Below are 14,368 nucleotides of genomic sequence, written 5' to 3'. Positions count from 1 at the left end.
TATTGTTATATCGCGATTAAAAAGTAAAAAGTGTATATGCATTCAACTACATATGTTATTCTTGTTAAGTAGCTTGTCTGGTTTCACGGATTGTTGTAAAATTTTTCAACAGTTGCTGAATTTTCGAATGCGATAATAAATTTACAATAACGTTTTGTCCAAGGATATTTAGTAGTCATTCTGCAAGCTAAAACCCAGATTCATTTGTTTCACCCTGGCCAGTCGCCATATTAGTTTTAGCGCATTTCGACAGGGTCGTTTCTGAATTTTTAAAACTTTGATTAGGAGTTACGTTTTTTGATATAATCATTGAGTATTGTTTCGTAGAGTTGAAAATATCTTATTCTGTAATGTCATGTGTAATTTATAAAAGAGTGCGGAGGAATTTGTAATAAATTCGTTATTTTTTTTAGGTGAAAATTGGATCGTCTTTTACCGATTGATCATTGACATCTGAATACCTACGTATTTTTATATTTTAAGATTGTTACTAATTTTTTAAAGCAATGAATAAGCAGCCTCCGGCAAAAATTAATGTTCCCGATGAGCTTCGCGATGTTTTATTGGAATTCACAATTAGTTACCTATTGGAGCAACCGCCTGATGTAGTAAATTATGCGGTTGAATTTTTTACAAAATTAAGAGATAACAGAGGTCATCAGATTCCGCTTGGTAGGAAAGGTTCTCCTGATTGCTTTACAGCAGAAGAAGGTAAGAAGTTAGTTTTTAACAACTAATTGTTAGAAAATGTGATAAGGGTTGGGTAGCCTATATGTCAAAGGTGTAACTTGATTTTTTTTTTCTTAGCTATACCTACCTATACAATAGGCTATTAATTCATTGTAGTTATGACTGCTGGTCTTCATTTGCAGGAGCTTTTTTTTTGCAGGAATCCTACAGCCACGTTTTTTGATAAGGGTGTAGCACATTTTTCTTTTCAAATGTGTGTAATTTTAATATAATAACCAAATTTAGCATACGCTCGTAAGTTTTGGTTGTGTTAAAACATTAAGTACATTTTAATCTTTGTAAGAATTAAGATCAGGGATCTTGGGGAATAGGGATTAAAGATAATGGCCCAGAAAAGTAGAATAAATTAAGCTAACAATGCAATTTCATGAAATCTGCATTACTGCAGGTAAGTAGGCAAAGTTAGTTCTGTCATGGTTATCTTGCCTTCCACCAAAAAACAAAACTGCCAAAGTCTGGATTTTGGCTGTAAGAAAACATCTGCTTGTGTGCTGCATATATATATATATATTTCTATTTTAATTGCAGTCCTTTCTCTTCAATTCAGATTGAAGCTTTATGGTTTAAGCTGCTGTTGTTTAGAAAGTATGTATTGAATTTACATTTATGATTTAATTAAAGGTTAGGTTGGATATTTCAAATTCTGTGGTCCACTGATGCAGTGATTTCATTGGCCTGGTTTTAGTCAATTGACTAATTGTATAAATTGTATAATGCTTATTAATTTAAGAAAATAATAAATTAAATGAAATTAAATGTTGAAAAAATGACTGTTAAGTAATGAGGATATTTCTAGAATTTTTCAAGAAAAATTAGTTTTTTCTAGAAAAATATTTTTTTTCTAGGTATCATTATGTTAATGATACCTAAAACATTTTTCTCCATTAATGTAAAAAAGATTTGTGAAATCGTTAAGATGAGAATTAAAATTTTAATTCTCATCCAGCAATAAAAGTGTAAAGGCAGTAGACAAAATTTCCATCAAACTTTATAGCTTCACATAAAGTTCATTATACAAGATTGTATAATTATACTTTTTTGTAAAAGCTGCTGTTACATCCACATGTACTTCATGTACTTGGGCATTGGGCATTCTGCATTTTCATACATATTTGTATTAAATTTATGCTGAAAAAAACTTCATTCATTGTTGTGCTCTTATATATATGTGAGGTTATTCTTGTCATAATGTTTAAATTACTGCATTTTTACAATTTCTGCACAATTTATTCAAAGAGATGTCAAAATAAGAATGTTAAGATGAGATTTTTTTCTAAAGATTTTTTCCTAACAGCAAAATTAGGCCTGTTTTCCAGAAATTGCTTATTTGTTTTTATAAAAACCTTAAGTAGTGAAAATATGTTCCAGAATTTGACTAAAAAAAATGAAAATTACCTAACTAAAACTAATTTAAAAAAGTATTCAAAATTACATTAGGGAAGTAATAAAATAAAATAAATTCCTTTTAATTTCTAACTACACTATGCTTTACTTTATATTTTGGGTTTAGATGTTGGCAGAGCACAAACCCTTGCTTGATCAATTCAATGTGTATTGATCAATTCTAGAAATTAAAAAGCTGGAAACAGTTCAAAAATCAGTAAATTGGTTTGATGTAACTGTATGAAGTAGACAAATTTTGATTTGCACTGATATGGTTAGGTGTTAATTATCTTTCTTTTAAATTTTTAGAGGCTGCACAGTTACGCAGTGATACAAGAAGAAAATCTGTGTTTGCTGAAACTTATGATCCTGAGAAGGATGATGATGCTGATAAACCCAAGGTAAAGATTATTTAATAATTTGAATTCAGTTTAAAGTAGAATTGAATACTATCTTTGTTCCCTGGCCATTCTTTACAATTTTTATTATTACTAGTGAAATATTTCATTTTTTTTTTTTTGGAAGGAAAAACCCAAAATTGTTGGAACTAAGAATCCAGCAAATGATTGCTGTAAAATGTAATCAAACTATAAAAAATTTTGAATAAGTGACCCATGAAAGAAGCAGAAGAAATTTTAATGGAATAATAAATTTCCAAAACAACATTGTCTCCTAGCTAACTTTTCTTATAAAATCCTACATAAACTGCAAAAACTACTTGACTGCAAAAATTACTTGACTGCAGAAACTTTCTACAAAATTCAATCATTTTGTGCAAAATTAAGTAGCCAATTATCTTACATTGCATATTATTAATTTATATGGAAAAATATTTAAATAGTTATTTTTCCTCTTGTGGCAGTGGGTTCTAAAACCCACTGCCACATTGTTTTACAATTAATAGTTACAATTAATTTAATTACAATTTAATTATATAGTTAAAGTAAATTATTACCTTATTATTTTTAAGGTGGTTTATCCAAAATCTGATGAGCAGCGAGCGAGACTGGCTGAGAGCGTAAGAAACATACTTTTGTTCAGAGCTTTAGATAGAGTAAGTACTTTTTTTACTAGTATTCATTAATTTTGTGTTATTAAAATGTTAGTGGTGGTGTGGATAATTATGTTCAATTAATCCAAGCCACAGAGGCCATATGGTGTGAGTGGTAGTGTCTTGGCCTTTCATCCAGAAGGTCCCTACAAAAATTGTCATAAATATCATCCTCCTAATAGATGATAGTAAACAAACCGGATTTGCCTGATTTCAAAGAAAAATGTCTAAATTGACCATTGTATTAATTTTTGACAATTAATACTAAAAAAACTTTAGTTGAAAGAAAAGAGCTTCTCAAAATTTAAGAAAATTTTAAAACCTTTAGAAAGGTTTTGATTTAAATAAAAATTAGTCAAATTAGGTTTAATACTATTCAGTAGTGTAAAAGTTGCCCATGCCACTCTCATCCTTTAGTGAGTATGAATGACACCATTGTGTATAACCATGTACTTTTTAGTTAAAAGTACAAATGATACAATAGCAATTTACAAGGTATCAAATAAAACTAGCCAGTAGCTAATGCTGTTGTAAGTAGCATTATTGTAATGTAGTGATTTCACTTTCGAATCCCAATATAGTGCTACATCATATAATACCTAAATAAGGAGTTAGACAATTTGTCTAAATGGACATTTTGCATAAAAATTTTATTAGTTTTATATTAGGCATTCATAAAGGGGTTTCATAATTTTAAAAAATTAAGTTTTAGTTTATTTCATATCTACTTCACTTTTTCAACACTTTACCCTTAACATAGAAGTTAACCACCTGGGAATAACTGTGTGAGGATGCGTGTTGTGAAGGATTACACCAGACAAGTTTTGGGCAACTTCAGTGGCACCACTGCATTGACTGTTTTGATTCTGCGATGTGATTTGTTGGTGTAGCCTATCCACATCTCATTGCCCATAACTATGTGGAAAAACAAATCATCTTAATCTTGTCGATAGTGGTCCAAAGATGCTTTTTCATGCACATTCTTTGCTCTTTGTGCTGGTCAGTGAGCATTTTTGATACTGACCTTGCACACAATTTGTGAATCAAAGAGCTTTTCTGGAACAATCACCCAGACCACTAATCGTTGATCGCTGAACGCTGATCACATCGCATTTTTCGGTTTACTTCTAAGATTTCATTGGTGGGCCTGCCACGCTCTGCTCTGTCACAAATGTGACAGAGCAGAGCGTGGCACATGTGACTCCTGCAAACATGTGACTCATTTGTGACTCCATGCACATTTGTGTGGCCATTTTTTTAAAGTCTCTACACCATTGTTTATAACCTTTCCTTCATTCATTACTGTAGGTCCTTTCACTAGGCACAACTTCCATTCAGCAGCTATAAGATCCTTTTGCTCATGAAAATCACAGCACGCACTTCACACACAATTTGTGTGAGAAAAGATTCATGGACATTACGTCTGGTCAACTACTGAATCAAACAACTGCAGTGGCTTTTTAAAGATAAAATCTATGCTTGAAACTTGATTGAACCTTGCTAAGCTGTTGCTTATGAATATGTCCTTACTTTATGAATGTCTTGTACTGTTAAATAGCATCATACATTAAATAGCATCAGAGGATGTACAATAATTACATGTAATAATTATAATTATTTGTAGTAATTTGTAATTTTTTTCATTTTAGGAACAAATGAATGATGTTCTTGATGCAATGTTTGAAAAGAAGGTTTCAAAGGATGAAATTGTTATTAAACAAGGTGATGATGGTGATAACTTCTATGTTATCCAACAGTAAGTTATGGTTTTTTCTGGGTTATTTTCATTGATAGGCATTCTTTGCATATTCACAAACCTAAGTTTTGAAATTCATGTAAGATTTGAAAATAGTAAATGGGTTAAGTTGAATTTTTGTTCTTGCGTAAAATTTTTTAATGAAATTAAAAAAAAATTAATACATTAATTAATTAATAATACACTAATCATTAATATTAATTAGTGTAGCTTACACACTGTGTAATCTCTTTAGTATATTTTTAAAAATAGACTATTAGCAATAATAGTTCAAAAATTCTTTTGAACTATTAAAAACTTTTTTTTTACAGTGGCACTTTCAATGCTTATATAATGGATAAGGGGGAACAGAAGATGATTCACACATACCAAGACAAGGGCAGCTTTGGAGAGTTGGCATTGTTGTATAACATGCCAAGAGCTGCAACAATTCAAGCAACCAGTGAGGGTGCTCTTTGGGCTATGGATCGTCTTACATTCCGTAGAATTGTGTTGAGGAGTGCTTTTAAAAAGAGAAAAATGTATGAACAACTCATAGACTGTGTTCCTATGCTTAAAACATTGCAGGTAAATATTTTCTAATGTAGCTAATTTTAATTTATTTTTGTGGGAATATTTATATATTATGAGAATATAAGATAATGTTGCTCATATAAGAAATGTGTATGTTCATTATATGCATATATTATATATTTATTTAATACATGCTTATCACATTTACATGCTTATAGAACATTTTCAGTGAAATATTTCTGTTTACAGCCTTATGAAAGGATGAATTTAGCTGATGCGCTAATTCCAAGAACATTTGACAATGGTGATTGTATAATAAAACAGGGTGATGCAGCTGATGGAATGTACTTTGTTGAATCTGGTGTTGTACAGATTCTTGTTAAAGGAGACAATAATGAGGATGTTGAGGTAATGATTTGTTCTTTTGTAGGTTATTGAATTTTTGTTGCTACCTGTTCTGTAGGTAGTTTTATAATTTTTTTTTTAGGTAGTTTTAGTAATTTTTTTATTGCTATCTGGTCATGTAATGCACTAAACAAAATCTGTTTTTCAACACGCCACTAGGCTAATGAATAGTTATTCTTTTCATACTCTTCCATACTAATTAAAACTAAAAATTTTTTAAAGGCTTCTTAAAAAAAAATTAAAAGCAATAGGAATTCAACTCTTGGAATAATTCCTCCTGCATTACTTCATGCAGGAGAAATGAATTATTTCAACTTTTGATTGAAACATCAAAACTTGATCTGACAAAATTAGGTTTACTAGGAAAGATAATACTTGCTGGCCCAGCCAATAAGGGTGATATCTTTACATAAAAAACTACAGCATTTGTTTTTAAAATTGAAAGTTTTATCTAAAAACACATTTACAATGGTAATATGTAGTAGTTTCTACCTAAAGTGTAATATGTTGTCCTCAGATGTGTATGAGTATAAAAATAATGTAATTTCTAGTAATTCTAATGTAATATCTGAATTTATAATAACTGTTAATTATCTGATTATTTCTAGTAACTGTTATATATTTTATTCCAGCTGAAACGTATAACAAAGGGTGGGTACTTTGGTGAACTGGCCCTTGTAACACATAAACCAAGAGCTGCTTCTGCATATGCTGTTGGAGAAACAAAACTTGCTTGTGAGTATAAATTTGGATATCCTTTTGTATTCATTCCAGTAAAATAAGACAAAATCCACCAGAACAGTACTTAAAACAATACATAAAGGTTCAGACAATTATGTATTAAAGAAAGAAGTTCTGACATGAATAAAGAATTTGTATTAAGCTGTAAGTAGGTTATGATTTTTGCAGATTTGGCATGTAGGATTAATTGTAATTCTGCTCAACAGTGTACCAGACAGAATGATCACGTGAAAGTACTTCTCTGGTGATCAAAACTTAAATTTTTAACTAGAGTAGGTGAATTGATACACAAAAACCAGGGTTAGAAGAAGCATGTATATGATCAGGCTACCTACTATGATGAGGCTACCTGTGATGAGGCTGGTACACCACTACACCCCTAAAATGAAATATGAGATTACATGAAGAACCACTCTAGTAAAAGCAAAAACAAAATTGTTGGCAAGATTATCAGTCTGAAAGTGAATAAAATTTAAGGGTAATTTTGCTGTTCTATGCAGCAAGCAGTTGCAAGCTGGATGGTGGAGTAAGGGGTTAATGATGTGTCTGGGGGAGCCAGCTTGGTTAGCTCCTTGTTTAAAGGTAGTGTTTGGGGATGCTACAATATCTCAGAACAGTGCATACATGGGTCAGACTAACTTAAAGGGTGGGTGAGAAATTGTAGAAAACTCATGTAAAATGACTGCAGAGCTTATTACTGTAAGAGCTTATTGAAGTGATCATTGGTTCACTATAAAATTATGTTTAATTCATTGATTTCTGAAGATTGATGTAAGAAGTTTCATTGATTTTCTCTACATCAACATAGCTACCTACTGAAAAACAATGAGGGTTTGCCAATCAGGGAAATCATCCTTCTCCATGATAATGCCAGTCTGTACAGGGATTTTAAGGGATAAATTGGAAAGACTATATAGTGTGTAGATCATCCAGGAAGAGATCCAAGATATGAGTGTATATTTAAAACTGCAGTTTCTTTCACCCTTTCTGAAAGAAATATCTTGTCAGTAGTATGTTGAATAACATATGTGAATTTGTGTGAAGTGATGAGCTATGGACATGACCACAAATACATATAAGAAAATGGCCAGAAAACTGTCTAGGCATTTTCGATACAAAAGTTTATACATTTTCATTTAAAAGTTTATAACCTTGTAAATTCAAGTTTGTATTTGAATGAACCTCAAACATAGAATGCCTAATTTTAGTTATGCCTGAAAGAAGATTGGAGTGCAAGAATAAAATTTAGTTTTAATCATCAAACTCCTACTGATATATTTATTGAAATATTTGTGATTAGATTTTTTATGATTTGTTAATATAGAATTGAATTAGCATTTAGATTTAGTGATTCATTGATGAAAAACTTCTGTATGAGTTTTTTGTACTCATACATATTTTGTATTCCATTTTGTCTAAATGTTCTGATAGTTTCATATATGAGTGCTCCAGTTTTTCTTGATTTGTAAATTTCATTGTTTCTCGGCTTGTTTTCCCTTAGCTTTTGTTTATTTATGTAGTACATCTATTTTTTATTTTGTAGTTCTGGATGTAGAAGCATTTGAACGTCTACTTGGACCGTGTATGCTGATAATGAAACGTAATATGGAAGATTATGATACTCAACTGGTTCAGATATTTGGTTCTAAACACAATCTTGGTGATGTACGATGAAGTCACACCCATGTTAATATAATAAAAAGATAAAGTATTACTAATAATAGGAAATTGCTATTAACAATCCACTTAACAATATACTATATTGGGAAATGAACCATTATTTTCAGTAGTAGTTATAATTAATATTAAAATTATTAGAAAATACTAGAATCAAAAATATTTAATTTTTATTTAAAATTGTAAACAATGGAAAATATAACATTTAATGTATTTATAAAAAAAATTATAAAACTATGTATAAAACTACCATAATTTATAACATGTGTATATAATATAAACTTGTGTTATTCAGTTCTTGATGTCGAAGCGTTTGAACGCCTTCTTGGACCTTGTATGGAAATTATGAAACGCAATATAAATGATTATGAAAGTCAGCTCATAAAGATTTTTGGTTCAAAACAGAATATATCTGATGTTCGATGAAGTGTCATTTAAATTAATTGTGCGCAGCAAGCTACCTTACCTTCTTTTGAAACCCTGTTTTAACTAAGTTATATATGTATGTATGTATGTTTATGTATTTAATATTGTATATCTTAAATAATAGTATAACTTGCAGTATTCCCTGAATATTAAATTGCTATCTTTCCAACTATATTGAGAAATAAACCCTCATTCTTCCAAAGGTGTTTATTACTGTGATTATTTATCAGTGGTTAGTTGTAGTTAGTATTATAGTAGCAGTAGGAATTGGTATTTTTAATACCTTAAAATTAGTACTAGTGTGAAAAAAATGAGCTTATTTATTTTTATTAATGTATTGAATCTATTAGATGTAATTTTTGGTTTTATAGTGTTTTATAGTTTTTGGTGTATAATTTTTGTTGGGTATATAGTATAAATTTTTTCTTTATTTATTTAGTCATTATTTATTGTACCTACTTCATTGTGCTTTATAAAATTTTGGTGATATATGCATAGTCAATGTGCAGAGTGGAATATTTACTGACATATAAAGAATTGATTTTTATTGTGATACAGGTTAATATATCCAGCTACAACATTCATCAGATTACTATTACTTATTTTATTGTGCATTTAAAGTTAACCGGAATGTTAAACCAGTTTTAACAATTTAAGAATTTTAACATTTAAGAATTCAGACTTAAAAAAAAATTAATTTTAATTTTTAAAAAAAATTGCAGTATGAAGTGTAAAAGTAAAGAAGCTTCAGAAAAAGTGTGCTTAGTATGCAATCATGAGAAATTAGCTACTGTGGAATTTCAGCTATTCCAGTTTTTCTAGAATGATCTGAAGACATTCTCATTGTGCCATATATCACCATAGTTTAGGAAAACAAACATCACTTAACTTATTCTGTATTTTAATATCTTTTTAGTTTTAAAACATTTGATTTGTTTGTATGGTTAGATCAAAGTGATTTATTTTATGTTAATAATTGTAGAGTTTATATATATTTTATTTTAATGTATTGTTAATGTTTTATTAAATTTTGTTTAGTTATTGTTATTGTTGCTGTTATTTAATTTTTGTTGGATTATTGTTATGCATAGAAATTGAATTCTTGGTTTAAATTTTCTTTTTATAAAAGAAAAAATATTAAAAATGTGTGTAAAAGGAGAGCAAGTTTAGATCTGATCTGACTAAAAGGTGAATTCAGTAAATTGTATGCATGTTAATTAAAATGTATTGTTACTAAAATTATAAATGACATTTAGTGTTAACTTCATATTTGGGCTTTATCCTGGTGTTTTGACAAAAACGAATAATTTTGCAGATATTGGTCAAGGGTAGTTAATATTTTTACTGAAATGATTTTTACGTTTAGTTCTGCAAGAGATTTATTTGATCAAACTGTATTTATCACAGGTAAATAAATTGTAAACAAAATTGCACACCCACCTTGTAGGTGTGAAAAACATTGACATAATATAGTATACATTAGTACTGTACTGTCTGTTAAAGTTGATTCCCATAATTACATATGTTTCACACTATAAATTGTAAACTTGCAATTCTATTAACAACATAATGCAACTTAATACACAATTGGTCACGGGCAGCCCTTACTCAACCAAGTAGCATATGCAATGAAAAAACTGCTCACAGGTCATTTAATATACAGTTATGCAGAGAACAAAGGATAGTGTCTGTAAGTCATATCAGGTAACTTACTGCTATTATCAAAAATAAACCTGGATTTTCCTGCAGAAAACTGCAGGTGAAATTTGGCTTAATTTCAACTTGCTCCATTGTCCTCTGCAGTGTAGTGTAAAATGTTCAGATCTGGACTTAAGCTTTGTAATTTTTGCTTCTCTAAAGGAAAGCAAACTGGGCCCTACACCCTCCCTTCATGTTCAAAAGATAATTACTGTTATCAAATGACTGCAGAGGCCAACATTTAACAAAGAAATTTAAGTAACATTTTTGATTGTATAAAAATCTAGATGTAATTTTCAAAACGACTGTAGACCATTTATGTTTAGTTAACCATCACACAAGATTGGTAGTTGAGTATAGTGGCTAGCAGAGTATTTTTAAAGGTTTATTAAGGATTTTTGGATTGTGTTCCATAGCTTTAGGGTTAATTACATCCTAAAATTTTTAGCTTTAGGGTTAATTACATCCTAAAATTTTTTAAAATTTTCTAATGAATTTTCCAACTGAGCTGATAAAATTTTGAACCAGTAGATGTTTTCAGAATCTTAACTTTTCAGAAATTTTGTGTAAAATTAGCTTGTCTTTTTTTTTGTGTTAGTCTTGTGATAGTAGCCATTATGAAGCAAGGTGGTCTAATAGTAATTTTGTATATTTGGTTGTGTAACCATTTTGAAATGTGGTCCCCTTGTGTATTAGATTGCATAAAGACCTTGTTTTGATTCAGGCTAGATGTGTAAATGTGTGCATATTTATACTATTAATTTATTAATTAAATTTACTAATAAAAATAAGATAATTTATAAGATTGAGATAAATTAAGAGGAAAATATAAGAAAGAAAAATGTATGGTTCTGGTAGGTGCTGTAGCAAATAGAATAGCATTATAACATCATAGTGTTAGATTCAGTGTGCAAAACATTGTTTTAACAAGGAGCACAGCTTTAAAATGAAATTTACATGTTTGGAACATGTGAAAGAATTTCTATAGATTTTGGTAGACTTATCTGGGATGTCCAATGATTATTATATTAACTACCCATGCAGTTCTCAGTTCCTTGAGCTGTGTTCCTGTGCTGAACATTATTTTGAATTGTATACTTGCAAGGTGAGGTTTTTATGGAAAGTGTGATTGTATTTAATCAAAAATTACTCATCAGGACAATGATTTTCATTTTATTTATTAAAAAATCTAAATTATGTATAATTTACATTAAAAAAGATAATATTGAATGATTAGGAGTGTGAAATATTATTTTCACACTCCTAATTAAATAAAAAGCTTTACTTCAGAAAAATACTAGATCAAATTAAAGGATCATTTGTGATCATGATAATCATTTAATGTTAAGAAAAATTTGTATTTTACTATATTAATTTGCCTGTTTCTTTTTCAGGTTTCTTAATTAAATTGATATGTTTTTACCTGTGTATTGAATATGACAAAATATTTAAAGAATTAACATTTTCAAAGAAACATATTTTTTAAAATTGATTTGTTTTTTATAAGAAAATTGTATGTTTTAATTAAAAATATTTAAAAAGATGTTTTGGTTTTTTACTTTAATTTTTTGTGTTAAAATGTTGATTTATTAAGCTAAACTAAAACGTTTGAAGAGTTACTCAGTTAGGGTTTGTATAATGCAACTAATGGCTACAATATAAGATCTATTGGATTGTATTCTAACTAGCAAGTCATAATTTTGTCACAATTTCTTAATGTTAAACCAGACTATAGTTAATAAACCAGCTCTAATCAAAGCTACAGTAAACAATGATATTATCAACACATTTATCAATTTGTATGTAGCTGGTTTAAAATATGCTTTTTGAGTGCTTGTCAGAATCTGTAACTTCATTCATTCATTGTTTGTAAGTTCTGGATGGCCCCTGAGCAAGTGATTGATACTGCACTAAGTCTTATCTAAATACTAGTCCAAAAACATTAACCATGAAATTTTACAGTCAAATAGTATCAATTTATTTGTATTTAGCTGGTTTAAAATATGTACTTGTCCTGGTATATGTATTTTTAAATAAGACTGCACTTCACTACTGTCCGGGTAATTGGTTTTTTGCAGAAAAGCTGCTGTCTTTCATAATCATAATCCAGAAGTAATTAATTTTGACACAGCAACAAAACTCAGGCAGGCTGCTTTTTGAGTGCTTGTCAGAAGCTGTAACTTTTCATTCAAACAATTCATTGTTTGTAAGTTCTGGATGGCCCCTGAGCAAGTGATTGATACTGCACTAGCTTGAAATTGATATGTCTATCCAAATACTAGTCCAAAAACATTAAGAAAAATTTTAGTCAAAAAAAAAATAGTAAACTCTCCATTGTATAATCAAAACTTATACCAGTTTTGGCTTTTCCTGGGCAAAAAGTTTTAAAATGAATAGAATGAGAAAATAAGTAGTGTATTTCATTTACTTTTCATTCCATTGTTAAAAAATTCTCCTACAGCCCCCAGACATTTCACTACAAACATATTTTACTTGTCAAAAAAGTTTCACTGTATACATTGCTGCTCCTAGATTTTAGGTAGTGTAATTAGGAGAACATGTATTAGAATACCCAGAATCTGGAAAGATTAAGTTATGCTTCCTTTGTATTAAGTATGAATGCCAGTGAAACAGGCTGTGTATTTTACTTTTAATTGTAATTTTATATTTGTAAACCCATACATTATATACTTAATTTTTAATAGCAGGTTAGTAATTTGAGAGCCTTAATTGAAATCCAAAAATTGATAACTCAAGTGTATAGAGTTTCCATATTAAGTTAAACATTACTAATTTATTTTGAGAATAAAAATTTGCCAGTTTGATTCAGCAATTGCATCCTATTTTCAGGTAGTGTAATTAGGAGAACATGTATTAGAATACCCAGAATCTGGAAAGATTAAGTTATGCTTCCTTTGTATTAAGTATGAATGCCAGTGAAACAGGCTGTGTATTTTACTTTTAATTGTAATTTTATATTTGTAAACCCATACATTATATACTTAATTTTTAATAGCAGGTTAGTAATTTGAGAGCCTTAATTGAAATCCAAAAATTGATAACTCAAGTGTATAGAGTTTCCATATTAAGTTAAACATTACTAATTTATTTTGAGAATAAAAATTTGCCAGTTTGATTCAGCAATTGCATCCTATTTTCTTTTTTGTGTGTTAGACTACTGCTAATAGATTTGTCAAGTAGAGGTTGTTATACTGTAACATACAAATTAAACATTAAATTTTACATAAGTATTACAATGGAGAGACTTATTTGTGTGAATTTAATGATATAATTTGAATGTAACTGGGGAAGTTAACATATGTGAAGAGGTTTTGAAGGTAGCTGAAAACTGTTTGTGTACATATCCTATACTACTTAGCAAGCCATCTTTTTTTAATATTACAAGTCATTTGCATAATTTTATATATTTATAAACTATTCACTTCCAATGTGCAATGTGCCTTTTAAAATTTTTACCTTCTTTTCAGAACTATAACTTATAAGTACTTGTTTTTGATTTAGGAAATTTTGTTGTATTTTTATATAATTTGTTACTGTTGCCAGTATGAAATTAAGCTAATAAAAATATTTACTATATATAAATAATGCTAACCAATCTACCTACTCTAGTAAATGTGTGCGTGTGTGATTTTGATTTTGAATATATTTGAAGAGTTTTATTGTTCTATTTTCATTTGTATAGTTTATATTAAAAAATAACCATGTTACTTGCGTTAAGTGTTTATAATATAAGTTTATAAAAAAAAAGTTGATGTATTTTAATTGGTGGGTTCATTAACTGTTAACAAAGTATATTAACCTATTGTTGTGTACACTTATTTAACAAATGTTTGCACTTCCACATATTGATTTTGTTCCTTAAGTATTGCATATATATATTGTATCAAAAATTGGTAAAATTCGTAAAATTCCTCATATTAGTCTACGTAGAAATTTGTGTTTGATGC

The 14,368-nt window shown here is 29.1% G+C and overlaps 1 protein-coding gene across 3 annotated transcripts; it reads left to right on the top strand.

Moving 5' to 3' along the window:
• Window positions 1–205: 205 nt before the first annotated feature.
• Pka-R2 (cAMP-dependent protein kinase type II regulatory subunit) lies at window positions 206–11,943 on the top strand. Of its 3 annotated transcripts, XR_012755799.1 has the most exons (9): window positions 206–711; window positions 2,443–2,534; window positions 3,104–3,187; window positions 4,834–4,940; window positions 5,252–5,507; window positions 5,703–5,861; window positions 6,491–6,593; window positions 8,572–8,778; window positions 11,795–11,943. XR_012755799.1 is itself a non-coding variant. In XM_075360994.1 (8 exons), the coding sequence occupies exons 1-8, from the start codon at window positions 507–509 to the stop codon at window positions 8,700–8,702; spliced, it is 1,137 nt and encodes a 378-aa protein (XP_075217109.1). In that variant the 5' UTR covers window positions 206–506; the 3' UTR covers window positions 8,703–9,747. The 3 variants fall into 3 exon arrangements, 2 of the variants coding, with proteins under 2 accessions (XP_075217109.1, XP_075217108.1); XM_075360994.1 differs by lacking the exon at window positions 11,795–11,943 and having other exon boundaries at window positions 8,572–9,747; XM_075360993.1 differs by lacking the exon at window positions 11,795–11,943 and having other exon boundaries at window positions 8,143–9,747.
• Window positions 11,944–14,368: the final 2,425 nt, after the last annotated feature.

The sequence above is a fragment of the Lycorma delicatula genome, chromosome 3, assembly GCF_047948215.1.
Source record: "Lycorma delicatula isolate Av1 chromosome 3, ASM4794821v1, whole genome shotgun sequence".
Taxonomy (NCBI): Eukaryota; Metazoa; Arthropoda; class Insecta; order Hemiptera; family Fulgoridae; genus Lycorma; species Lycorma delicatula.
The sequence above is the reverse complement of the archived record's forward strand: the minus strand, read 5'-3'. Positions and strand labels throughout refer to the sequence as shown.

What these genes read in the sequence shown, in the direction of transcription:
- Pka-R2 (XM_075360994.1), top strand. Translation starts at nt 507, where the DNA reads ATGAATAAGCAGCCTCCGGCAAAAATTAATGTTCCCGATGAGCTTCGC. An exon ending in TGTTCAGAGCTTTAGATAGA is followed by an intron (nt 3,188 to 4,833) that starts GTAAGTACTTTT and finishes TTTTCATTTTAG; the next exon opens with GAACAAATGAATGATGTTCT. An exon ending in AACTTCTATGTTATCCAACA is followed by an intron (nt 4,941 to 5,251) that starts GTAAGTTATGGT and finishes TTTTTTTTACAG; the next exon opens with TGGCACTTTCAATGCTTATA.